The 27025-nt window shown below is 40.4% G+C and overlaps 1 protein-coding gene across 4 annotated transcripts in view; it reads right to left on the reverse strand.

Annotated features, from left to right (window-relative positions):
* Positions 1-27025, reverse strand: part of SYTL5 (synaptotagmin like 5) — an 83396-nt gene that overhangs the window by 34971 nt on the left and 21400 nt on the right. For all 4 annotated transcript variants that reach the window (XM_063182094.1, XM_063182088.1, XM_063182082.1 and 1 more), the window contains exons 2-4: positions 21370-21868; positions 11963-12178; positions 249-361 (exon numbers count right to left, since the gene is read on the reverse strand). In XM_063182094.1, coding sequence (XP_063038164.1) covers positions 249-361; positions 11963-12178; positions 21370-21488 — 448 coding nt within the window. In that variant the 5' untranslated portion in view covers positions 21489-21868. The remainder of the gene's footprint in view (positions 1-248; positions 362-11962; positions 12179-21369; positions 21869-27025) is intronic.

A 27025-nucleotide genomic window follows, 5' to 3' on the forward strand; every position in this document is an offset into this window, starting at 1 on the left:
TGACTTTCCACCTGTTTGGACAGTGAGTTTTGCAGCAGCTCCCTATCTCCACAGAGATACTTCTTTCATACAGGCCTTACCTTTCCTGAATATTACTCATTCATATATCACTGTATAGGCACAAATAAAAATATTAAGATTAAAATACTGATTATATTTCAGTCAGGAATAAAATGCAAGTCAAACACTCAAGAAACAAGGTTTTGAACTTATAAAGCACAAGCAAATCTCCCTCTCAAGGTCCCTACCTGGGAATTTGTGAAGGATTGACTGTCTGACAAGATCAGTTCCAAGATTTGATTGTTTGAAGCGCTTTGCTCTCTCTTCAAAAAACCATTCCCCTGTCACTATCCGTAGCTCTCTGTGAGAGGAAAATGAGAAAAGCCAGAGACACATGAACATTAACAAACTTGGCCAACCAAAGCTACTGCAGTTATCAATCAGCTGCCACACTCACAAATTCTGGGCAACATTTGCACAGTTCAAAATAAAGAGTAGAGAGATTGATTGTAGAGCTTGGAATAATAAAACACTTAACAGAAAAATATTACCTTACTTTGTGAATGGAAAGGAATTTTTAGTAGATGGAAATTTACTTGGCAAAAACGTGTTCCAACCACGTTTACAAGATTTCTGTAAAATACACAGAACATTCTGTCATCCTAGTCTTTTGTGAACTACTCAGTGTCACAATTTCCAGTATTTCCAAAATGACTAAAGACATAGAAACAGCAACACTGAATTGAGGGAGAAAATTCCCCACCAAAGCTCCTGCCAGATGAGTCAGCAGTTCATGGACCCTATATGGTTACAGAGAGGTTGCTCCAAGTCCATATATATTTTTCATTTCTAGTTTTATATGCTGACACTATCTGCAGTTCCTTCACATGGCAGTGCTGCTATGATTTAGCTGAGTGCTAGCAGCTCAGAGCAATGAAAATTTGTCTTTGCTGCTGTTCTGGATGATGCTGCTTTTTCTGGTTTCAAATTCTTTTGCCTATGCTAGCAATTAAGAAAACCTGTACTGGCATTGCTGGGTTTTTTGTTGGGTATGTTTTCATGCTGGTTGTTTGCCTTTTCCTGAATTAGTTTCATTATGGCACAGCATCACCATTTCTACTGCCTCACTACACACCATTGATGGTTAAAAGCTACTAATCATGAATACTCTAGTAAAAAACAAATAAACAAACTAATAACCCCCAAACATTAAAAACTGATTTAGCTCCAGACTAAATCAGTTCCTGTTTACTGTTCAATAAGAAAACTTTCAAACCTCTACTGGAGAAGAAATCATCCAGTCCCTTGGGCATGAAAATTACTACAGATGGATTTAGAACACTGATCAATATCTTCACTATTAAGTTATTTCTGAGTCATGCCTGAATGCAGTCTTACCTGAGAAAATACTGAAAATTACACAATAATATCCTGACACTGGTGAAAAGACAAATATTATCAGTTTGTCCTAACCTGTTAATGAATCATGCATGTTTTATGACTCACTAAAAAAAAAAATTAGAAAAATCAACTGTCCACTAGCATAGAAATAGATTATTGCCTTATCTTGTTGTTGCAGACTCCTAGTGAAAAAGCCCTCCATAATTCATCATCACGGTCACTCAGTCATTGTGAAAGGCATTAAATAAAATCTTTATGCTTCTACTGGGAATTTTTAAATTACTTCTGTTGGTTCCAAACACTGAAAAGGATTCACTTCGTTAGAAACTATGCCTGGCCTGCTGGCTTAACAAATGTTTTTTTCTCAGATGTGTATTTTCTCAATTCTCTAACAGCACTTACTTCTCTGTGCAGTTATTTTATTGCAAGACTTCTGACATGTTTAATGTTTTGTATTGAACCATAAACCTTCCAGACCTTTCACTACACCATCAAATTCCATTGCAATGTGAATGACATATCACATTGCAGTATCATCTAGCCAGTAAATTTGTTTTTTTCCTCAGTTAGTACCCAGTCTGACCACAAAACTCCACAAGTGCTGCTTTCCCCTTGGATGGAGATTTCACCCATCCCTGGTATCTTACCAGAAATACTTAACTTGATCAAGGTCAGAAAGAATACTGCCCACATCCTTATCCAGAGAAGCATCTTCACCCTTCTGCAAGCTCTGACACCCTGAAGGAGCTGTGATCTTCCCCCAGGTTCAGCAGAGTTGGAGAATGCTGCACACAGATCTCCAGGTTTTACAGCCAAACCTTGCAATTGTTTCCACACAGCCCTGATAGTGACACCACCTGGGGTGCTGTGGTTCACGGAGGGGCAGCTCTTTGCCACAGAGCCCCTGGAGAGCCATCTCCTACATTTTCTGGCCAGATGTGAGCAGTGATGAGGGAAAGGAAACTTCTTGTGTTTCTTCTTTCAGCCTGGGTGGAAGGGTGGCCGAGACCAGAGCATGCTCGTTTTACTGTTCAGCAGTTTTGTGATCTGATGTGGAAATCTGAGCCTGCAATAGCAGGATCAAGAGCTCAGGGAGAAGTCTAGGGGCTGGAGAGACTGAAGGAGCTCCAGACAAGGAAAGGATGGCTGGGGCAGCTGTGGAAGGAGACCAGGATGGAAGTAGATGGAGGACTTTGGGCTGTGCAAGGAAGGATCAGCAGTGCTGCTGCTGGTGGAGGCAGGTTCTCCTCAGCATCCATCCCTGGGAGAGGGCCCTCCTCTCCTCCATTCCACTGTGGCATGGGACCTTAGAGCTCACCTTCAGACTCCCTCTCTGTGTCCCCGATCCATCCCACACCTGAACCTCTGCTGCCTCTCTCTGGTAGGAAAGCAGCCTCCAAGATGGGAAAGGCTGGCACCAGGCTGGCAGTGAGGAAGGAGAACTGCACAGAAGGACTTTCCCTTCCTTTGCCATCCCTGTGTAACTACTGAGCCAATACTCATCTTCCTCAAAACATAAGCTTTGCAGGGAAGGGACAGATCAGTTTATTTGGGCAACAACAGCTGGTCCCTCTATCTTCTGGCAAAGGATAACTAAGCAATCTACTTCTCTTAATAATCTCTGTTATCTGCAAGCTGCCATTATCAAACAGTCCCAAATTACACAGATTGTGCCCTCTTGCTTAGCCAAGGATGTTCCTGGACATTGCTAGCAAACACAAATTGGGCCCCAAGGAAAGAGGAGGGTGCAAATTCCTTTTTCAGGGCTGAGAAGGCAAAGGAGTGCGACAGTCACTACACCGGCAGAGCTGAACCTTGTGCCCATTCAGGTAATGACCCCAAACTGAACTGCCCACCTGCTTCATTAGACTGATCTTATTAAAATCCACCTTTTTGATGAGGTGCCAACTCCTTGCTAGGGGTGCTCTGAAGAGGCTCACACCCATTCTGCTCTGGCTTCACCAGAAGAATGAGGTCTCAAAACACAGACAACTGCCTCAGCTGAGTCTCAAAACATGGCAAAGGGAGGGAGAATTGCCTGCTTCAGTCAGGTGCTTCGCCCCTCTGGCCAGCCCTGTTTATCCACAGTGAAAGGGAAAAAACAACAGGCACTGACATCCAGCCATTGTGAGTGCTGCATGAAACAAGAGACCTCAGCCCTCACTTCAGACCTTCATCCTTATTTCCATCGATGTTACTGTCTGTCTTCAGATCTTAATTCAGCTGGCAGAACATTTTTTGCAAAAATGTCATTACTCAACAGATCATTTCTACAAAAATATCACTTTCTAATGAAATAACGGGAAAGTCCCCAAGCTTTGCAGATTTGAATTTCTAGTATTGAATATATTTTCCATGTATGCTGAACAATTCACACAAAGGCTTCATGTTCATGTTATCTTTATCACTCATACATGTCAGGAGTACCTATTAAAAGAAATTTTGCTCTACACATAAATAGAAATTACTTCAGATCAAATGATTTTCTAAGTCTCTGACTTGAAGATTGAATTTAATAATTGCATTTGACATTCTGAATCAAAAAATTGAAGAGCAAGAATTAAACAGTCTTATAATAATAATAATAATGTTATTTTCATGCAATTATGACAAGGGGAGTCTCTCTCCTGCTGAGATAGAAGAAAGATGCACTATTTCAGATACAGGATTAAAATGAACCCTTTCTATCTAAAGAAAATGAACCCTTTTTGTCTTTCTATTTACTCAACAGCACATTGAATCAGTGCTTGCAGGTTTGGCTTTGGTGTTTGCAAAATGGGCCCAAAGTCCATGCAGACTGCAGATCATGGTATGTGCATGCATTTCTGTACTTTCTCAGTTAGATGTAGCTCATGAGGTAAACAACATGTGTAATTTCTACCAAAATAGGATTTAGACTGGCCTTCCAAGGTGTTTAGCAGATGCTGAAATCAGTAGCTTTAGAAAAAAAGGAAAACAGTATTATAAACTCTAATAACAGCAATTTTTGCATGATTGCTCTTTCCTACACTCAGAACAGATAGGAAGATTAACATTCAGGCAGTTCAGTTGAGTACCAAATACTTTAGGTATCTGCTAAAGTCCTTCTACATTAATCACTGATCCACCTACTCCCATCATCATGGGAGAGGGAGCAGGGATGGTTCCCTGCTTCTTCCCCCTCTGTGATCTCCCACTAAACAAATTAATGACACTCTGCTCAGTTTAGAAACAGAACCCATAACCTATGGCCTGCCCCTCAAAAACTCAGATTTTCCACTCTCATTTCTGTGAGGCACTTCATGGTTAAATGTCCCAGTTAATAATAAAAAATCCATTTCAGATGGAAAGACCCAATTGTTACTTTCAATTATTTCTTTAGGGCAAAGCCCCACATTGGTAAAACAGTTTCCTCTCCATTTAATCATCTTGTCTATCTCACATCCACAGCAGATGCAAAAGATTCAGCCTACCTTCTTTCCATCCCTGTTTCTCAAGTTATTTTACTTCCTCCTCAGGAAGTAGATGTGGGGAAAAAAAAGCAAAACCAAAGGCTGGATAAAATTCAGCCCATGTTTGAACATAGCAAAGCCCTTATCATATACCCTCACATATCCCTATCTTTGTATTCTACTCCACACATTATTATCTGCAACAAAAATTAATTCCACTGTAAGTTTTATTATGCTGTGAGGCTATTAGACAGAATTTTTTGACCCGGTGAAAAGAAGGCAAACTTGCATAGAAGTTACTAAAATAAAATTATAAGAAATTTGAAAAGCATTTGCATAGTAAAACATTGGAAATGCCTCTATTTTTAGGCTCCTAATGGGAATAAATGTTACTAAGAGATTCTGATGAATTTTCATGACATGTTAAGACAGCATAATTATTTCAGAGATTAAGATAAATTTTCCATTACTGCTTTGTTCTGCTGTAATAGCTTGAGCTAACTAGACATTTGACATATAAAGGCAGTGCTCCCAGATACCTAGACACCCTTGCAATGGGAAGTACAGACAGCATCATGGTGTGAAATCAGCCCTTCAGAAGACACCTGGAAGAACTCTAGTTCCTTCAATCTATTGATCATTTTGTCTGCCAAATTTAAAACATAAAGTGGTCATAATATAAGAAAATGCAGGGAAAAAAAAAGATACTTTAATGGAAAGTTTCTCTTTTAACACCCATGTTTGAAAGCTCCTGATGACCTCAGTTCCTTGCATGGAGGGAATGGAGCAGAAATCTTCCTTTTTCAAGTGCATCACTACATACAGGCTGGATTTACCTCATCAAATAGTGCAAAAACACAAATATCAAACAAAATCACATGGATAAGGACTGTCTTGTTCTCTGACCATAGCTGGAGAACTGAGTTTGACTGAAGACTTAGCTCTAATCCTTCTTGACCCGTAAATGCTTTGTCTTGAGACTTTCTATTTTCCCTGGTAATAGCACCTATGAGGGACAAAATCCAACTAAATAATTTTCTCCTTATGGACATTCAAGGGAGAAATCCTTTGACAGTAACTCTAAACTGTAAGACAAGGCTTACGTATAAACCTGTTTGTTGTACTTAAAAATACTGATGAACCTCTGTCACTATTCACATTCAAATATCTTTCCTCAAATTCACTAAATTTTTTTTTAAAGCTTTTCAGAATGTAATTAATGTATTGTAACAAGCTTCCCCATCACCAGAAGCTGTTTTTCAGGCAAGTCTGTCTCTGGAAAAATGACAGATGAAATGCTCTAAGTATTACTTTATGGAAGTCAGATTCTCTTGTTGCCAGATGATGTTCTGATTGACAGATGAAAAAAGAGATTGTATTATTAAATGAACTGGTGTCTCACCCCTACAGCCATCATCATGTAACTATGTTGTGCTTGGGTTTTTTAAAATTATTCAGATAATAATATTATGTTTTACCACATACTCATAAAATTGGCATAGTGAAATTACTGTTCTCCAAATCAAAGTGAGCAAGCTTGCAGTTTGCCACCATTTTTTCCCCTTTTTCTGGTAGCTGGACATAAATCCACCATAACTCTTAAAGCAATAACAACTTTTGATCCCAGGCCATGATCCCATTGATGCCAGGACAAAATGCCCTTTCACTGTTCTGAAAGTATCCCAAACTCCCGTGTTAGGACTGGACAGGCAGGACTCAAAAAGCTCATAAGGAAAGAAATGTCAAAATGTATTAAACAAAGCAACAGGCAGAAGGTGGCTGATATTACCTACATTCTTTTTACTGACAAAATTGTTTCTGCGACCACTCTGGATTATCTGTGTAATTCAAGGTATTTCTGCAGTAATTTGACCCAGTACCAGACCTTCTGCTCTCACACCAAATGTACTCATTCGGTTTTCCAACAGTTCTGAAAATCTTGTAGACATTTCCTGCAGGTGTAATTCATGACTATGAGAAGGGCTTGTACAAGCTACTGTTATAACCATCACCTTAAATAGAACTTAAAGGACACTCTTGAGCACAATTTGAGGAGCAGAGACATGAAGTAGCACAGCACCAAAATTGTAAAGGGCTCACAAACACTCCTCCCTGACTTTTAAGGGTCTCACAGTCTGTATGACAACAGACATCACATCACAACAACAGTTTAACCTGGCTCTGCTAATGGAACAGCCCAGCAGGGGCTGGAGTCAATACAGACATCAACATAACCAAGGCTGCTAAAAAAGGGACAAAGCAGAAGGACAAATATAAAAGTGTTCCAACACTCTTTGGAAAGCATGGTAAAGCAGTCCAATTTGACAGACACAAACACTGCATGTAGGTCAGTGCTACAGAGCTAAAAGATTTTTCTCCTCTTCCTACCTTTTGTTTGCTACTTATAAAACATAAATGTCTCTTAACACCGTATTATTTTCTCTTCCTTGCCTTCTGCCTTTTCAACTTGTCAAAGGCCCTGTTAGCTTAATCAGCTCCTCTATCAAATGTAATTAAAAGAGCCTAAAAATCCTGATTTCCCCTGCATTTCTCACTTGGTAGAAAAGCAGAACTGAAATAATTTAAATGAGAACTATGCACAATGATGTAATTGAAATGCCTTTCCCAAACTTCCATCTCCACACTGCCCACACAGAAGATTATCTCTCTGTGTACTCCCAGCAATGTAAAAGACATTTTACATATCATTAACTGTCATGAAGCCTTGCAGAAACACTGCATATGAACAAAAAGGAAGAGGAGAGAGAGCTTTCAATTTAATAAAGATACTCAACATGGACAGAATGTTAACACTTGAAAAGTTCAGCACTTTGCAAGCAAATTACCCCATGGTGTGTAATAACCTAAAGGCAGGCTTCAACCAGAATTTATTGTCAGGATGGTTGCTGAGACCACTGCTTGGCTCACAGAGCTGCAGCACAATCAGGAGAAGCAGAGGTCACACAGGCTTTGAGAATTTGCCTCACTCATCTCTCAGCTCCAGAGCAGGACCATCCTTACTGATGCCATCATCCCAAGAGAGGTTTATCCAACCTGTTGTAAAACAACATTCTGCAACCCTCCCGAGTTATGTCAACATTCACACCATCTAAATTACATCCTTTCACTGCGATTTAAGTATCACTCTTCCTACCCAAACAGGGGCCTTGGAACAGCCTGTAAGCCACATTCTGTAGATTTAAAACTCAGGTATTTTCTCTTGCCTAGGCTGAACACTTGTGACTCCTTCTATTGCTCTGGACATTCTGCGTGCTAAGTTTCATTATTTTCTTCTGAATTTCTTCAGGTGGCTTTTCTGAATTCTGATACACAGAAATTGGCAGGTACTCTACATAAAAGATGATTTTATAATGTACTTTATAAGCCATAATTTGGCTTGTACATCAATGTGTGATGCTCAATTTTTCTGCAGTGGAAAATTCTGTTGATTCATGTTCAGCTTTTATCCAGTACAATACCCAGATCCTTTCCTAAGGAACAGCTGCAGAAGCTGTTTTTATTCTCATTTTATGTTTCTGCAGCTGCATTTTTTCCCAAATGTAGCACTTCCACATGCCCATTGGGAGTCATCACTTGCTTTACCTTCAAACCACTTCTGTAATTCTAAGAATCACTTTGAAACCACATCTTGTCCTTCAGCATGCCTGGAGCACCTCTCAGCTTTATGTCTCCTGCAGGTGTAACTGGCAAATCCATCTGCTGCATCAAGGTCCTTGACTAAAATATTTAACAGTAATAAGCCAGGAAATATTCTGTTCTATATCACTGGTTTTAAAAAGGATTGTTTTGTTTGTACGTGTGGTGCTTTTTTGTTTTGTTTTGTTTTTTGTTTGGGGTTTTTTGGTCTTTGTTTTCTTGAGGTTTTTTTTGACAGTGAAATGTCCATGCTGAGAAGAGAGCTTTACAATTTTCCAGGTGGGTCTGCAATCACACTGGCAGAATTTATTCCAGGGCTACCCTAATTTGTCAGCCTATTAGAAAGGAACAAGAGAGAGTATCAAAAGGTTAACTTCAGCCAAGTTATAAGACAGCAACCAATCCTCCTCTGTCACCTGTCAAAGGTGGAAATTAAATTGGTTTTGACATCACTTGTTCTTGAGCCAGCTCTTACTCCTCATCCTGTCACCTCTCAGTTTTCAAACAACACTGCTACCATTTGTTTCAGTGTTGTTAGAGAAATTAGAGGTAGTGTGTCAGGGTCAACAAATCCCTTTTTCTTTTCTCCATTTTTAAAGAGCAGCATTGTGTTTGCTGTTCTCCATGCTGTCACCTCACTCACACCCTGTCACTTCTGAAAGGCACAGCACTGACATTATCCCAGGAACTGCCTGAGGCAAAGTACAGGGAGCTCAGCCAGCCCCTACTGATTTAAAATCATTTCACAAATCAAACAAGTAAACATTTTTTGTCTTACCAGGCGAGACACTGTCCTTTGGGTGTGCCCCACTGGATGCAGAGGAGTAAGGCTCCTACTTAAAAATGGATGCAACCTTCTAAAACTAAAGTTTGAAGACACAAACCCTAAACTCCATGCTCTGCTGTTTTAATTTTTCACTGTCTATGTAGCCAAAGTCTTGACAGAATTAGCGATTTGGGTTCACTTCCTGAAACAATTCGCCCTTTCTGATCCTGTTAGTTTGAAGGTCTGTTAAAAAAATTTTGTACATTTCTTTTTTTATCCCATCTCTTTCTTACACCATCCAGTCCTTACACCAGGATACATAACTGCGTTTTGTTGCCCGACACATTTCTTCTTTTCTTCATGGTTATCTTACCAAACCAAGCAAAAAAAATCCCATATTACCAAACTAATCTTTCCTTCATGATTATCTTACCAAATCAACATAAAAAATCCCATATTACCAAACTAATCAAGTGAATTCATCTTCCAAGTCTTTGGAAGACAAGCTCTTTGAAACTGGCTTGGAATTCAGAAAAGAGATAGTGCAGCAAATAAAAGCCCCAGCTAAGCCTCTCCCCTTGTGTATTCTCTGTAAGGGGATGTACAATTGTAGCACAAAATCACTGCCAGGGCTGTAAGTTCCACACGTGGTGTCCTGGTTTAGGGAAAATTTGGGAGAAAATCTTCACAAGGGGCCCCTCCAGAAAGCAAACCCACACATCCCCTACCCTCAGCTCGTTCGGAAGGGATTTCTCAGAGACAAGTGGAAAGAACCTGTTTATTTAACAGGCACAGCACTGCCCCAGCACACAAAATGAACAATACCAGATGACACCACTCTTTCACCACTCTGACAAAGATGACAAATTCAGAAAGTCTCTCTTGGGGGTGGTCGCTCTGTTCTCAGTCCCTCCGGCGCTGGGGCAGCTGCTGCCCAGAGTAGGCCCCGCTGGGCCACAGGGTGCAAACTCTCGGTGTTCCGAGTCCAGGCCAGAGCAGGTTTGAGTTGGTCCAAAAAAAGGAAAGGAGAAACAGTCCAGGGAACAATTTGAACTGTTTAGCTAAACTAACTAATGAGCAGAAGCAAGAGCAAGAGCAAAGCAGAAGCAAAGCAGGAGGAAGAGCAAAGCAAAAAGCAAAAGTAAAAAACAAAAGCAGCACCATGTACTGCCCCGTCTGTGTGTCCCGCCAACCATGGGGGAACAGCTGACAACAAAACCAAAACAAAACCTTCACTCTTCAGAGCCAGTCTTGAATCACAGAATCACAGAATTTCTAGGTTGGAAGAGACCTTTAAGATCATCGAGTCCAACCCATGTTCTAACACCTCAACTAGATCATGGCACCAAGTGCCACATCCAGTCTTTTTTTAAACACATCGAGGGATGGTGATTCCACCACCTCCCTGGGTAGATGATTCCAGTATTTGACCACTCTTTCTGTAAAATACTTCCTCCTTAATCCTAGCCTGTATCTCCCTTGGCGCAGCTTGAGACTGTGTCCTCTTGTTCTGTCTGTTGTTGCCCGGAGAAAGAGACCGACCCCCAGCTCACCACAGCCACCCTTCAGGAAGTTGAAGAGAGTGATAAGGTCACCCCTGAGTCTCCTTTTCTCCAGGCTGAACAACCCCAGCTCCCTCAGTCGTTCTTCATACGGCTTGTGCTCCAAGCCCCTCACCAGCCTCGTTGCTCTCCTTTGGACACGTTCAAGCATCTCAACCTCCCTCCTAAAGTGAGGGGCCCAGAACTGGATGCAATACTCCACGTGAGGCCTCACCAGTGCTGAGTACAGGGGAAGAATGACCTCCCTGCTCCTGCTGGCCACACCGTTCCTGATACTGGCCAGGAGCCATTGGCCCTCTTGGCTACCTGGGCACACTGCTGGCTCATGTTCAGCCAACTGTCAACCAGCACCCCCAGGTCCTTTTCCACCTGAGCACTGTCCAGCCACACCGTCCCCAGCTTATATCATTGCAGGGGGTTATTGTGGCCAAAGTGCAGGACTCGGCACTTGGACTTATTGAACTTCATCCCATTCGATTCTGCCCATCCATCCAACCATTCCAAGTCCCTCTGCAAAGTCCTCCGTCCCTCTAACAGATCAACACATGTTCCCAGCTTAGTGTCATCTGCAAATTTGCTAATAAAGGACTCTAAACCCTCATCCATGTCGTCAATAAAAATATTAAATAGAACTGACCCCAGCACAGACCCCTGAGGGACACCACTGGTGACTGGTCGCCAGCTGGATGCAGCACCATTCACCAGCACTCTCTGGGCCCGGCCATGCAGCCAGTTCTGAACCCAGCAAAGAGTGCTCCTGTCCAAGCCATGGCCTGCCAGCTTGTCTAGGAGTATGCTATGGGAGACAGTGTCAAAGGCCTTGCTGAAATCCAAGTAAACAACATCTACAGCCTTCCCTGCATCCACTAGGCGAGTTACCTGGTCATAAAAGGTGACCAGGTTGGTCAAACATGACCTACCCCTCCTAAATCCATGCTGGCTGGGTCTGATACCCTGGCCACCTTGTAAATTTTGCATGATGGCACTTAATATAAACTGTTCCATTATTTTGCCAGGTAAGGCACAGAAGGCACAGAACATAATATCCAGCATAAACAGAACACACCAATGGGGATACAAGCATCACAACGTCACCCTGGGACACTTAGGTTAAAACACCCTGGTTATAGAAGTGCCCAACTTACGCAATCTTGGCACACACCGAGCACTTCCAGTGCCCCTCTGCCCCCAGCACCCGGCAGGAGCTGCAGACCCTCAGCTGGCAGGTCTGGCACAGCTCTCCCCTGTCAAAAATGAAGCCCAGGCTCTTCTGGCAGCGAACACAGACCCTGCTGCTGTCCTGCTGAGAGTGGCGGTTCCCGCCTTTCCTTCTCACCTCCAGAAGCTCATTTTTCAGTTTCCTAGAAGTAAAAAAAATAAAATGTTTTAATTTGGAGATTCAACTCAATGATCTATAAGAACTTATTAACAGATTAATATTTTATGCTAAAAATATAAGACATGAGTAAGTCCAATTGTTTCTTTTTGTATTTCTTGACACACACATGACACAGAATAAATCTATTCCCCAGCTGTCAGACATGCAGTCAAGAGGAAAATCTGGTAGATCACTATGAGTAAATGCAGATAGCTGAGCAGTTCTGGACAACTGACAAAACAACTTTGCTTGTTCTTCATCAATAATTCAAGTCATGCTGAGCCCAGGTTGACAGCAGCTCAGAACTGACACTATCCAGTTCATGCCCAGAAGGAAAGAAGGAAACATTTTTTGCAATTAGTGTGCATTTAACAAACAATATGCCAGTGCAGAGTTAGGTAGGAGTATATATGAAATTCTGTACCAGGTATTTAAAGCCTTGGAAGAGCCCAAATCAAAGACCTAAATAGGTAGTGGTGTTATGCTGTGATGCCACAATCAAAGTACAAAAGGAGAATGCCACTTTAAATAGTGTGACTTTCAGATCTTACCGGTTCTACCACTGACTCTACAGAATAAAAATATTTGTGTTTAAGACTAAATTTTGAAGTCTGTAGTTTCAATGGCCAATGAGTTGGGCTTTAAGAAGAAAATAACAAGCCACTGCAACTAAACTGAGTAGCTGCTCAATTCTTTCAGTTTTACATGCCTGGGTATTGCTGTGTCCTCATTACCCCACTCTTCCCTATGCTGTCTTTCATGCCCATCAGCAGCCAGGAGCCCCCAGTGTTAGCCCTCAGTCATGAAGCACTCCAACTCACTGAAATCACTGTCTCTGTACACACACACATGCTTAAAGGGGGATTTAAAAACCTGCTGCCACCTTCACCTAAAGATCAGAAAAAATGTCAAAAGAAAACCACATGAAGGATAAAACCAATGAAATATTACAGGCTGCAGCCCAGTAAAGGAGGCCAGGAACATTGCTTGGGCCACCAGGGAGTCAGCTCTGACAGAATTAGCTTATTTGTGGACACACTGCCTTGCTAAAAGATTGGCCAGCATTTGGCTTCCCACTGGGATCCCATGAGCAGCAGCTGCTCCGCAGCCCCCTGACCTGTGGATGCTCAGCCTCTGACAGCTCTAGACAAGGGCATGGCCAATTCCTCCAGGCAGCAACTGCAAATCACAGTCAAGGGTTTTCCTGTGCTGGCCTCTATCCAGAAGTGAGTGCTTCACCCAGCTTCAGACCCTTCTCCTACATTCAATCCAAACAGCCTTCCTCTCATGCCTGAGCCTTCAAAACTCTGTCCAGGATTTATGTGCTTTCTTGGTACTTTGCTAACTGTACTTGCAGTTTATTGATTGCATCTTACATCTCTCCACTTCCTGCAGAGATGCGTTTGGTGCCAGGCATGTGTCCATTTCCTTCTGTGAGTCAGCTTCAAATGCAGAGAGTGTTGTGCTGTGCTGTGAAAACTGCCAGTGGTGCTTGGTGCTGCCACAGTGCACAGAGAAGGGAGATGATCCCTATTTTTGCCAGCCCCATCCTTGGATCTACCTTCCAAACATCAAAAGAGACCTCATCTAGTTCTTCTGGACTGAGAACTAAAGGCAACCTGTGATGGTGCTCACAGGGGTCTTAGGCTAAGGGAAGAGACAAGGATCTGACTCCATGTTTTAGAAGGCTGATTTATTATTTCATGATATATATTATATTATATTATATTATATTATATTATATTATATTATATTATATTATATTATATTATATTATATTATATTATATTATATTATATTATATTATATTATATTATATTATATTATATTATATTATATTATATTATATTATATTATATTATATTATATCTATACTAAAATAATAGAAGAAAGGATTTCATCAGAAGGCTAGCTAAGAATAGAAAAAGAAGGAAATGATAACAAAAACTTGTGCCTCAGACAGACTCAGAGCCAGCTGACTGTGATTGGCCATTAATTAGAAATAACCACATGAGACCAATCACAGATCTACCTGTTGCATTCCACAGCAGCAGATAACCATTGTTTACATTTTGTTCCTGAAGCTTCTCAGCTTCTTAGGAGAAAAGATCTTAAAGAAAAGATTTTTCATAAAATGTGTCTGTGACAGCAACCCACCCCCAGAATACTCTGGACAACACCACATCTATCTGCTTGAATAACAAATACACCTTTAGGTACTTGGGAAGATCTCTAATTACCCCTGAGTTTATGGTCACTCACATCTCACTAACCATCAAACAGCACTCACAAATGTTTAATGATTTTCTGTCACCCTCCAGCAATGTGGAGTTTTCAGAGATAAAGTGCTGTGGCCACTCCGAGTACCAGCTGACCTTAGGGAAATTTGTTAAGATTGATTGTGCTTTCACACAGTCAGAGGTATTGCAGCCCTTTCCAGGTTCAAACTCACCTTGCCCTGGACTTTTGCAATGACCTCAGGAGCAGGAATTCCAGGAGATCTGTCTGACCTGTGAGGACTGAGGCCAAGAAGATGTTGTGCACATTGGCCTTTTCCACATGCTTTGTCACTGGGTCCTCTATTGCACCAGCAGCAGGCCCACACCTTTCCTTGCTTTCCTTTAGCCTCCATTTTCACAATTACAATGTTCTCCTGTTTATCTCACCTAATTTGATTGCCAAACTGGACCACCACTTCTTTACCTGATCATTGGTCATCCTCTCTCTACCTCATCTTTTTCATGGTCTCCTGTCAAAATTGGGACTTTTATACAGCAGAGCCACTGAGGAATGTTCAACAGAGAGTCTTTGAGAGACAACTGCATTTTTACTTTTTATTCAGGTTTGCAAAGATTTCATCAATCACATACCAAACTAAAGAGGCACAAATAATTCCGTTCCGGGTTCTTTTGGCTTCATTACCTGCATGCAAACCAAGCACCCGATCCTTACCCATGTGTCAGAGTAACTCAGAAGATAAAAAATTGTTCATGCTCAAATATCAAAAGGGTCAGAATACTATGCACAAGCAAAGGCTTATTTTTTCATAACAGATTTCTTTCCAGTGGCTTAATTTTACTGAAAAAATAAATTAATCATGACCCATTGTATTTCAGGAACTTGACACACAGTTATTGGCAGATGCCATCTTTTTGCAATAATCACCGTGTCCTGTGCACTGCATCCAGTTGTCTAATGATGAAACAGAGCCTCCACTGAACTCCTTCCACTCCAGACTTCTCCTTCCCCACTGCAACTTTCAGGCCCTTCTATGCTTAGTTAGAAGTATTATTAGGCACAAAATCTGTTTTAAGTAGTTCCAATTTAAAACTGGGAAATGTCTATAGGCCCAAAACAATAAACAGAGCATTTTTTTAATAGTTTGCTTAGAGACCAACATCTTGGAAAACATATCAGTGTTCTTGTGACATTACAGAGACATTATTCCTGCTATTCAGTAGGTGTGATTGCAACAGTATTTCCCAGTGCTTATGTGAAACACAATCTAAAATTCTTATCAGGTGATAGCTGATCTGCTAACAGTGGAAATCCTGAGAAATGTTTGTTTTCTTATTTTTGAATATAAATTGCCTTTGATGACTTCCAGGGAACTGAGACAAAATAAATGAATCCACAGTTACTCCACTCAATTAAAAATGAAGAAAGAAAAATTTAAAAAAGAAGAAAAGAGTGCATGGACAGATACACAGGATGTGAACATTCGAGATTCCCTGCTTTATTTGTTGAGCTGAACTTCTGATTGACTGCAACAAATACATTCATATCTTCAGAAAATAAAAAATGAACTGTCTCAAGGGCCAGGAAGAGCAGGAGGAGGTGGGTGAGTAATTTGACAAAATCCATCATCATAACAGTCCCTAAACAAGCCCAGCTGAGCTGCACTGATTCACTGTACTGAAAAGGGATAACAAGTGCAGCCTGTAGCTGCACTGACTTACCACTACATTTATTTCCCAGGGCAGGAAGCAGCTGGATTATAAACACCCAATTTCCTTGTGCCAGTCTAACATTTGTGCTCTCCATAATTTAATTGGAATACATTTAAAGATGGAGTTAGGTATTTTTAATCACAAATATTAAACAAGAATTAATCTTTATCCACCTTCTCCTAGTAATATGAAAGGGAAAATAAAACTCAGCAGAAGCCAATTTAACAGGCTTCTGAGAAAAAGAATCCTATCATTCATTGAAGGTTCTAAACCTTTCATTAAAATGGCTGTTTGATAAAAGATAGCTATTAAAAATAAATTTGCCTCTGCCAAGCTTAATAGAATATGTAGCCATTTTTCTAAACTATATATTTATATTAAGATCCTTATACTGTCTGAGAAAATATGTTAAGCACATTGGAGAAGAGCTCTGTTGTAACCAAATTCCAGGTAACACTGAATGCCTCAACCTGAGCCTTTCCAAAGGTGGCCTCAAAGGCCAATGTAAAATACAGCAGGAAACAAAACAAAACAAAACAAAAACCACCACAGAAACTGACTCCAGAATTCACAGCTCTTGGCACAGCTCCATTAAAAAAAAACCAAAGCCAAACAAACTGTTAAATGTAATAGCATACATAATTCCTGAGTTTGATTTTCAGATTTCTCCTGGATCTTCTTTCTCCCCATTTCAAAACCCTTTCTCCTCTGAAGATGTAGAGCAGCATAATCCAAGTCTACCTAATTTTATTTTGCCATACTAAATTTCCAGAGTTTAATTGGTCATAAAAAATTGAATTAAAATTTTAAAAAGGGCAACCCTTTCCCTCCCTCAGTCAATTATTATTAAAGAGTTTGGCAGGAAAAAGAATTGAGTTACTTTTGTACAGACAAATAGAAACATCCTTGTTCTGAACCTGTGCAGCTGCTAACTTAGATATTGAAGAACTTTTTCTGTGCAGGAACTGGCATCAACATACTTGAGTATGAGGAAGAAAGGCAATTTTCTTTCCAGACTGATTCTCAGTACTTTCTTCAAATTCAGCCAGATTCCCTTCACTGTCTGGCGCAGCATGCAGGAAATAACAGTAAATATTGTTGGGAATTCACAAAAAGAACTGGGCTATTACCAACTTCTATTGAGGTCTCCTTGAATTATAAAATATGAGTCCTTGAAGTATTTTTATACTTAATAAGCACAGGTTTTCACATTTTGTTTATGTAGCAGCTCAACGTGATAAAAATTGTGTTAAGAAAACCTAAGTATGGAGGCACGTTGATGACAACACAGGGAAAAAAACAAAGAATGAATTTACAAAGAAAAAGAGATCTGGCATAAGAAATGACAGAACAGAGCCCAGTGAAAAGAAGGAGAGGAGGCATTTGAACTGAAATTATACTGGCTATCATAATGATGGCAAACTTCCATAGATGAAACTTTTTCTGAGTAACTTAGTCACTTATTCTCTCAAATAAAAATGGTCACTAAGATTAAAAAAAAAAAAAAAAAAAAAAAAAAAGACAAAAGAGATCTCCTGTTGTTTTCTTCCAGTCCTTAATAAAACAGACTCTCCCAGCATATGAAAATTAATCACCATGAGAAATTCTTTCACCACTGCAGGATTGTGGTTCTCAAAGAACACAGGACAGCAAAACAGGCACCTCCATCCTTAGATGCAATAGTAACAAGTAATAGTAACATCCTTACTTGCAATAGTAACTGTCCTTGATGGAAAAGCCTCTGATTCAAAAATAACAAAGTGTTAGACTGTGCTAAATACACCTCATAAACGAGTGGGATGCCAGACAGGAATTTTGCAGCTTCCAGGTACAGATGGCCAATGAGCTTTAACACAAGGACTCTCTCCTTGAAATATTTATAAGCAGTTTTTCAGAAACACAGACCATGCACCATATTACATACATTATCCTGCAACCATTTTGTGCTTATAAACAAATCCAAATGTATACTCAGCAGATCAATCACTTCCCATTCCAGTCCTCCAACTTCTGCTTTTCTAAAGTACTGCCTGGAGCTACCACATGGTGGTATCCATGCTAACAATTTCTCCTATTTTATAATGAACTTAATACCATAAATTGTTTCCATGGATCTCTTTGGACTGATAAGAGGATGTCATTTTAGTCGGATGAAAAGACAGGAATGCTAACTTTCCTTGTCAGTACAGACCTGGGGCTGGTGCAATTCTTACACAACTTCTGGTAACCTAAATGCTGACAGAGTGGTTCAAGCCACAACCCATTAAAGCCTTTTTTTTGGACAAAACTGCAATTTTCTCAGCACAGCAATTGTTACTTTATCTCCTCTAAAAGCATGGCATTTGTAGCTGTGCTCCATAAAGAATGGAAAAGAACTTTGTATTTTAAACCCTAACAAAATAGTTAAGGTAAGAATTAATGATTTTACTAAAATAATCTTAGCAGTTGAAAAAAACATGATGGTAATTCAACTGACATCAAAAGCATCATAAAGCAATGCTTAGAACACTGCAGGTTATTTGCACAAATAATCTATTAACAGCTTCAAATCAATATTCAAAGAAAATATCCAGTCATGCAAGATGCAACTTAGAGTTAAGAACGTAAATCATAATCTTTATTAAGGAGGTTATTTGTATTATCAAAACTAGAAAAGTTTCTGTGTATTATCAACAGAGAAAAAGGACTTGATGACTTCTGTGTTTCTCTCTCATGTGGGTGAAATAATTGTGCATCCAACAAAAATACAAGAAGAGCCACCTGCACTCCAGAAAACAAGTATGAGCAGCCATAGTAAAAAAAACCCTTAACCATTTCATTATTAGGATATCCTCTTGCATTTACCATTGCTTTCACAATGAATAGAAAGGTCTTTTTAAGTTAAAAGGGCTTTTGAAAACTAATGGGAAGAGAAAAAATCAAAAATTATTGAGATAGATTCAGAAAGAATGGAACAGGATAATAAGAATTCCTCAGTACAAAGTACAAGTAAGCTTCTTCCCAGAGTGGAAAATGCCTTGAAAATAAATAAAAAGGGACTTGTTCTTTGCAAAGTACTTCAATAAAGTATATAACAGATTGTACCAAATGGAATTTTAAAGACAACAAATGTTCCCCTGAAGTATGCTTATAAGCCGTGATTATAGATCCTTGCCAAGTTGTACTGAGAAAGAGAAACTAAAAAGCCTCATAGGAAGCAGTTAGCTATCAAATTCTTTATAGTTTTTATACTATGGAAATCTTTTATAGACCACATTCCACTCTTATCAGGCAAAGTATGGTCTAGTGACAATAAATAGGAAGCCCATTGGTTCACACACAGGTGCTAGAAGTGTGCATAAGCACCACACTGCATCATTAGTTATTCTAATTAGCATTTTATTTCAGATTAGCTTGACTTTGAGTATTTTTTAGGATGCTTCTTTACCAAAATACTGATAGGCCAATACCACCTGTGACTTCACTGAACTGTGCTGAGCTGTCCTCTCCAGGGGTGCTGCAAGCTCAGCAGATATGGCAGATTGAATTCCAGAAATGCCATAAAAAGCAGGAAAAAAAAATCAGCAACAAAAGAAACCCCAAACTAACCAGATGAAATGAAGCAAAAAACCCCACAAAACCTCAGGAGTTTTAAATTTCCATTTGAAATTGGGAAATGACAATAGTAGAAAAAAAGCTTTCAGAGGCTTTATGAATCCAGGGATCTGATCCTCTCCATACTGATGCCTTTGACAGATGATTATTGGCACATCACACATTTCCAAGGCCACCACCTCAGGAAACCAAATTAATTTATTTGAAATTTTTATTTTATTACTAAACAGGGCAGAATGCTCTGGAACAAACAGTGCTCCATCTGTTTTCTTTTTCATTTCAAAAACCATTAAGGAGACAAAATGATTAATTTTTCCTCACCACCCTAAAGAAACACCATTTCTCAGCCCCTCTTTTCAGATGAGCCACTGTGCTCCCCCAGGTAAATGGGCTGCACACCAACAGGGCATTGCACTCAGACTGGGTTCAGTTGAAGGAGAAAAGCTTTCAAAACCTGTATCTAACTCTGCACAGATTTCCAAATAATGGAAATTCATTAAATTTCCATTAATTTTCAATTTTTTTAAATTTCCATTAATTTTCAAATAATGATTTTAAACAGTAGGAGCTTCAGCAGGTGCTGAACATACACCTTTGCAATGTCTAAAATGTCTTTGCACAATGCCTAAAATATTTTTAGAAAATAAGAGGGAAGAACAATGAAGCCTGGCCTTGGGATTCATGGGCAGAAACCAGCAAAGGCTGGAAATTTTCCCTGTGTCACTTGTTATATCCAGCAGCCTCAGCAACACCAAGCGCTGCATCCCTCCACACTAAGCCTCTTTCTCAGAACCAGCACTGAGAAACTCCAAAAGGGCAGTGGGGGGAATGAAATGAAGCATCCAAACCACCCTTGAAATGCACAGGGACCTTTCCAGAACTGACACTTAGCTGAACTAACTCAAACTTAGCTTTCTAAAACTGCTGACTCAGCCTGCCTCCTCACCTTGCTCTCTGAACTTTACTTTTTGCTTTTCTGAATAGAAAAAGAACACATGGACTCTATTAATACCTTGAGACTCTACTTCTCCCAACAGTGACTTTTGAGATAAATACCTGAGATTTTTAATTTTATTTATTAGTAAATCTAAATAATTTGAAAAATGAGGCGTCCCTCCTCCCTATTCTGTGAGCACCACAACAGAAAGGAGGACACCATCATGCATTTGTCCCATGCTCTAGGAAGTCCTGAACAGAGGCAGATGCCAGCTTTCTGTCCCTCTGACACCTTCCAAACTTCTGTCCCTCAACCAGCTTTGTAGACAGGCTCTGTGTGCAGCTCATCTCAGAGGGAGAGTTCCATAGCCTTACTAAAACTTCCCATTTACAGAGGGAAATTCAGCCAAACCAGACTAAATTTACACAATCTGAAATTTAAAAAAACACCGTTGCATATTTTCGCACTTGTAATCTTTCTTATACTTTTGTCTTGAAGCAATGCACATGATTTTTGTTTACTGAGAACCATACTAGCAAGCAATTTTCTTTTTAAGACGCTTTACTTGAACATCCAATTACCTGTGTCACCTTGCAGCACTCATCCTTGTATGAGGCACGCAGAAAACCTTCACTGGGTACCACAAAAACATCTACCAACCATATATGCAAAAGCAACAATAAAAAAGGTTACCTGATTCTTTTATCTTCAACTTTTTTCAAGTACTCATCTCTCTTCAATACTCCCAAGATTGTTTCCCTTTCGTGTTCCAACAGAAATGACAAATTGATGATCTCTGAGTGCTTTGTCATGGTCCTTCCACAGCCACTCCAGCAATGACCACTTTTGCCAATCAATACTGCAAGGATTTGTTTGCACAGGTCCAAAGGCACCTTTGTGGCAGAGTTACAGGATCCACACAATGAAGAGGTATTTTGGAAAATGCTTCTTTGAATTAACTGGGTGTCAAGATTATATTGCTTTTCCTTTCAGCTACACAAGAAATAAAGGTTTGTCCTTTGTTTCTTCCTTGGGAAAGGCAGTCATGTTCCTGGTTCCTGGCTGTCCCCTGGGTCCTGGCTGATGCTCACTCCAAGCCTTCAGATTTCATCCACTGCAGCTGCAGAATCAGCTTCCTGAAGAACTGTAATTTGGAGCCACAAAATCACTGGGTATATTTATATCAAACTACCTGAAAGTCAAAACAAATTGTGTGGGTGATTTTGAAATTACCATCAGAGTCTCATTTGACAAAAGCTAAATCTAGCAATGGTTTGGAAGCCACTGAAAAATGGCCTACAGATATGAGGTTGTTTCAAGGGCTACTTAAACACAACTGACATAAAAGTTTGGTGTTTTTTCCTAAGAAAAGAGTAAAAGATTCACTGTTTCTGCAATACAGATCCAACTATCAGGTCACTTTCGTCAGTAAGAGCACAGGACAGGAAGGTGATACACAAACTGAAGCACACAAGTCATTGCAAGGCAGAAATACAAGTCAGGAGAGCCAGTTTTGAGCTTCTCATCACTGCACATTGGGAAACAATCACACCACAGACAAACATTTTTTGTTAGATTGCTGTCTTAGACATACAACAGCTAAATAATAAAACCACACATGGAAAAAATACTTTTATTCTCTGCATTTATTTTAATAGGAAAAAACAACACACACACACACCCCCAAAAAAACCCCAAAGCTGGACCATTAAGTTTGTTCTTCAATTCTTGAAAAAGGTGTTTCTATTCATACCATAAGACCAAGTTACTGGTAAGCAAAAGGAGGAAATCCAACATGTGAACTCTTCTTTGTTATTACCAAGAAGGTCAGGCTCTTCCTTGAACTGCTTAGAAAAATGCCCGGTGAAAGCACTTTTAACCCAAGCAGATCATAACATCAGCAGACTGGGGAGCATGGGGCATCAACACAAATCTCACAGAGTCATCGTTTGTCTGGTCAAGGAGCTCTGAAATTCTGTTTGCTGATTTTCCTTGCAGGGGCAGCATGGGTGACATTTTCACAGGCTTTTCTTATTTTTTACTGGGGAAAAAAGGACCGAGCTTTATTGGAAATGGAAAGCCAAGAGGCAAAGGGGAAAGACTGAATGAAATAATTAGAAATTAGGAACAACAAAAGTGTTAAGAACTATCTCTGACCCACTATTAACCCATTACTGGGTTGATGGCGTGCTACAGGTAAGCAGTGCAGTGGGATGACAAGTAGGCTGCCAAGAACACTCTACCTTGTGAGATATTCTGGCAAGGGGAGCTCAGGGGAGATAAAAACTGCTTGATAAGGTTAACTTGACATCTAGTAATTTCTTATCAGCTTTTCTTTTAGCTCTAAAGAGATTAGTACTGCTACCAGACCAGACAAAAGCCTCAAATATTCCCTTTGACTTAGTGTGTTGCTGATCCTTGAATGTCCTGGGAGATTATTCTCTCAGTGCAGGGAGGCACACATGACATCCAAAATTTCTAAAGCCATAATTGGGAATCCAGTTATTTTGTTTGCCACCTGGAGGGTCAAATACACAGAGCCCAGAGCAGAACTAAGCACTGGTAGGAGTGATGAGACCACAAACTCTCAGATAAATCAGACAATATTTCAGAAAGTGCTACACCTTCCTGGCTAGATGTAAATCAGCTGAAAGATCATTCCATTTAGTTTCTTACAGGGAATAAATCCTAAAACACAGTGGTCCATTCGACAAAACTGTGGTATCTCGTGCTGACAACTGTATTATGGTGAACTCTGTGAATCTTGACTAGAAATCATTACAGTCTTGTTTGTAAAGACAACAGAAACTACATCAGAGTTTGCAATGTAGAGAAGAATGCAAAGCATTATGAAGTTTATCAGATGGACAGAGAGACATAAATTATTTTCATGTTACCCACATTAACAGAAAAATGTTTGTAGTAGATTCTATTCTTATAGAATGAGTATAATCAACTGCAGTTGAATTCTATTCACAATGGTTTGTGTGGCTTTCTTTGTGTTTTTTACTGAACATTCCATGCAGTTTATCCTTCAGTCATATCTATGACAAAACCTTGTGGATTTTAACTGTCCTTATCACCTAACAGAGGGATTTGGCAGCTATCAGGAAATATAAGTTTACCTGCATATGTGTTCAACCAGTTTTATGTAGATTAAAGTACATTGTCAATTAGCAACAGAATCCTCCTACAGAACCAGGATGGCTGCCTGTTTAATTGTCTCAGTATTAGCAGGATATAAACCTCACCAATGAGAGTTTAAAAAAGCAGCATCCTCCAATTACCTTATTGCTTTTGTGGACAGCACACTGAGCACAGCAGCAATGCAGGTTTTGTGTTCAGGCTGCAGTGACAGAGCTGGTGCTGGAGCAGCCCAGTTTTCCTGCATGCCACCTGTCCAACACATGTGCACCTACCAGAGAACTGACAGAAAGATTCAGACTCACCTCACCTTCCAGATTTTCTTCTGCACTATGAAATTGCCACTCAAAAATATGATTTCCTAACCAGATACTCCCTCCCTGATGAAACTTCAGCAAATACCTCAAGAGAAGCTCCTCTTTGCTCAGACAGGCTTCCTTCTACACATGTTGCACTCATGATCTCTGCCTAGATAAAATTCTGTACCCCAGGCTAGCTGAAGTAGTGGCAGCAGTTAACTTTGCATAAAACAGATTTTCCCAATTCTTTTATAATTCTTAGACAATATTACCCTTGCCAGGCTAATTTTTAGGACTGAAGATGCTGCAGGTATCTTTACCCCTAAGGAAGCAGATCTAGTAAAAAATCCTTGGTCCTGCATTCTCCATCACTCCTGCCTAATTAGACAGATTCTGTTTGAAGCTATAAAGGCTGTTGCTTGTTTTGCCTTGTGCTGGTACAAGATGTGCCCAAACCACCCCCACCTCACAGGAGACCACCTGGCCTGGCCCCTACCCTCTGTGGCACATGTAGTTGTTAAACAGGAGAACAGCGACCTGTTCTCCTCTACTGGAAAGCAGACTAAGGAGTAAACTGTTTTCAATAATCTACCACTTAAGACTTCCCCGCTTTATACAACACATTATTAGAGATTAGGCCTGTATTTCAAATTAAGACTTAATAGGAAAATTTGCTCCTCTCCTTTCCTGTTGCTACTTTTGCTCTCTCTCTAAATGGTCCAGAATAAATTAGCTGACAAAAGCTGAATCATGAATCAACCTAGGGCTCAAAAACAAAACCAGTCAGCCAGCCTTTAAAAGGTGACAATGCTGCTTTTAACAGACTTGTGATGTTTTATTAAGCAGCCCTGGGGCTGATTAGGAAATGTAGTTGTTTTCATCCTAAAGTGAGTGAAGATTTCACATAACAGAGCATTTGAGGAGCACTAAAATGTGAATTAGGACACTGCAATCCTCTCCTAAAAGGATAGGCTTTGCTCTAATCTCCATACAATATGTAAAGAGAACATTAATTTCTTGATTCAGAGTAAAGCAAAGATCTGATATCAGGTGTGCAGAGGAAGGAGGCACTTCTTTCATTCCTGCTCCACTGTGACATAATCCCAGGGCTGTATGGAAGGGAGCTTCTCAAGCAGGTGGTTGTTGTCTCATGAGAAGGTAGAAAAGACTTTCCCCAAAGCTTTTGCCACTTCTCTTACCCCATAGAAATGTATCTCCAGAATGGAGTTTTACTCTTTGAAGCTATTGTTGAAGGAAGATACATTAGAAATAACATGCACTTATTAGCATAAGGCAGCAAAATTAGACAAAAATTAATAAAAAGATACAGTTTATCCTGCACATAACTGCATTCACTGCACGCAGGTATCATATCTATCCAGAGAACATTTGCTCACCCTCCCAAGACAAAAGAATTAAGGATTGCCTAAAAAACCCCAACAACACAAAAAAACAGGGGAAAAAAAAAAGCATTACAATGTGAAAGAACACACCACTTATTTTTGCTAACTGTAGTCACACAGTTGTTTGTGACAATTACAGCACCCCCAAAACTGAACCTCCCTGAGGGGCACCAGTTCAGAGGCACAGGAGTTATGGTGAATCCTCTTCAGTCAGTGAGGTTTGCAGTTACCACAGGCACAGTGACCATGAATGTTCCTCCTGAGTATCCTCCTGAGCCCAGCAAGACAGCTGTCCTCTGCACTCCAAAACACCTCTGCTTCATCTCTCCCCCATCTTCCTGGGAAGGAGGAGAAGCATCCTGCTCCCTAGAGACAGAGATGAAAGGAAGGGAGAGGAATTATCCTCTTTTCTTCAATGGCTCTGTCATCAAATTGCCTCAGGCAAGAAATTGCTCCCACTGTTGAACCATTATGTTTACTTAGCTGGAAGCCAGGACCTGGAACAATTTAGTGACTCAGCAAGAGAGGAAACATTTTCCACATGCACTGACTGCAGTGGCACAGGACCCACAGCATTGCCTCACCCTGAGTGACAGAGCCTCCACCTGCTGCTGGCAGGAAATTCTTTGCAAGCAGAGAAATATTGTTTGCACTACACATATTTACTAGCATGGGTGTATTTAGGATAGGCACAAACTGTATCTTCATACTGGTAAGGAAATTCCTACCAAGAGCAGCTGAATGCAGCGTGGTGTGGTGGCTGTGATTGACTTTTGCCACTGTAGAAGCTGAGATGGATCATGTCCTGACAAGGCAGCAGTCACTGCTGGAACCAAAGCTGCATGGGGTACAACAGCCTAGCTGGAAACTCCACAGGAACAGGATTAGTGGCATTACTGACTCTTCCCTGTGCTTCAGGAAGCCACCTCCCAGCTCAGTGCTGGCGCTGTGGATCACAGCATGGTGAATCTAAATCCAGTGCACACAGCTTCAACACTCAAATGAAAAGAGGCACATATCATACATGTGCTGCTTAAAACACACAAATCCTCTGTACACTGAGTTCATTCACATGGGAGTCTGAAGTAAAACTCAAAACTAAGGTGGCATCCGTAGCCAGCCACCAAAGCATGAAAGCATGGTCCACATCCACAGCTGTTTTTCTCTTAGGTAGCCACCAAAGCATGGTCCACATCCACATCCACATCCACAGCTGTTTTTCTCTTAGGTAGCCACCAAAGCATGGTCCACATCCACAGCTATTTCTCTTTTTTGAGGCCCACAGACACATGTTAGCCAATGATGGAGGAAGGAGGGGAAGGGCTGCCCACGTTAGTTCTAATAAAATGGCAGGAAGATATAAAAAGGCACAAATATAAAGCTTACCATGCTGAAACTGTAGTGCCCAGCTTGGTTTCTCCTGCTCTCACTTAAGCCTGCTGCTTGTAGAATGCTGTGAATAGGAGCAAGAAAAACTAGCTTCACTTCCCAGCAATGTGTTTG

The sequence above is a fragment of the Melospiza melodia genome, chromosome 2 (assembly GCF_035770615.1).
Source record: "Melospiza melodia melodia isolate bMelMel2 chromosome 2, bMelMel2.pri, whole genome shotgun sequence".
NCBI lineage: Eukaryota > Metazoa > Chordata > Aves > Passeriformes > Passerellidae > Melospiza > Melospiza melodia.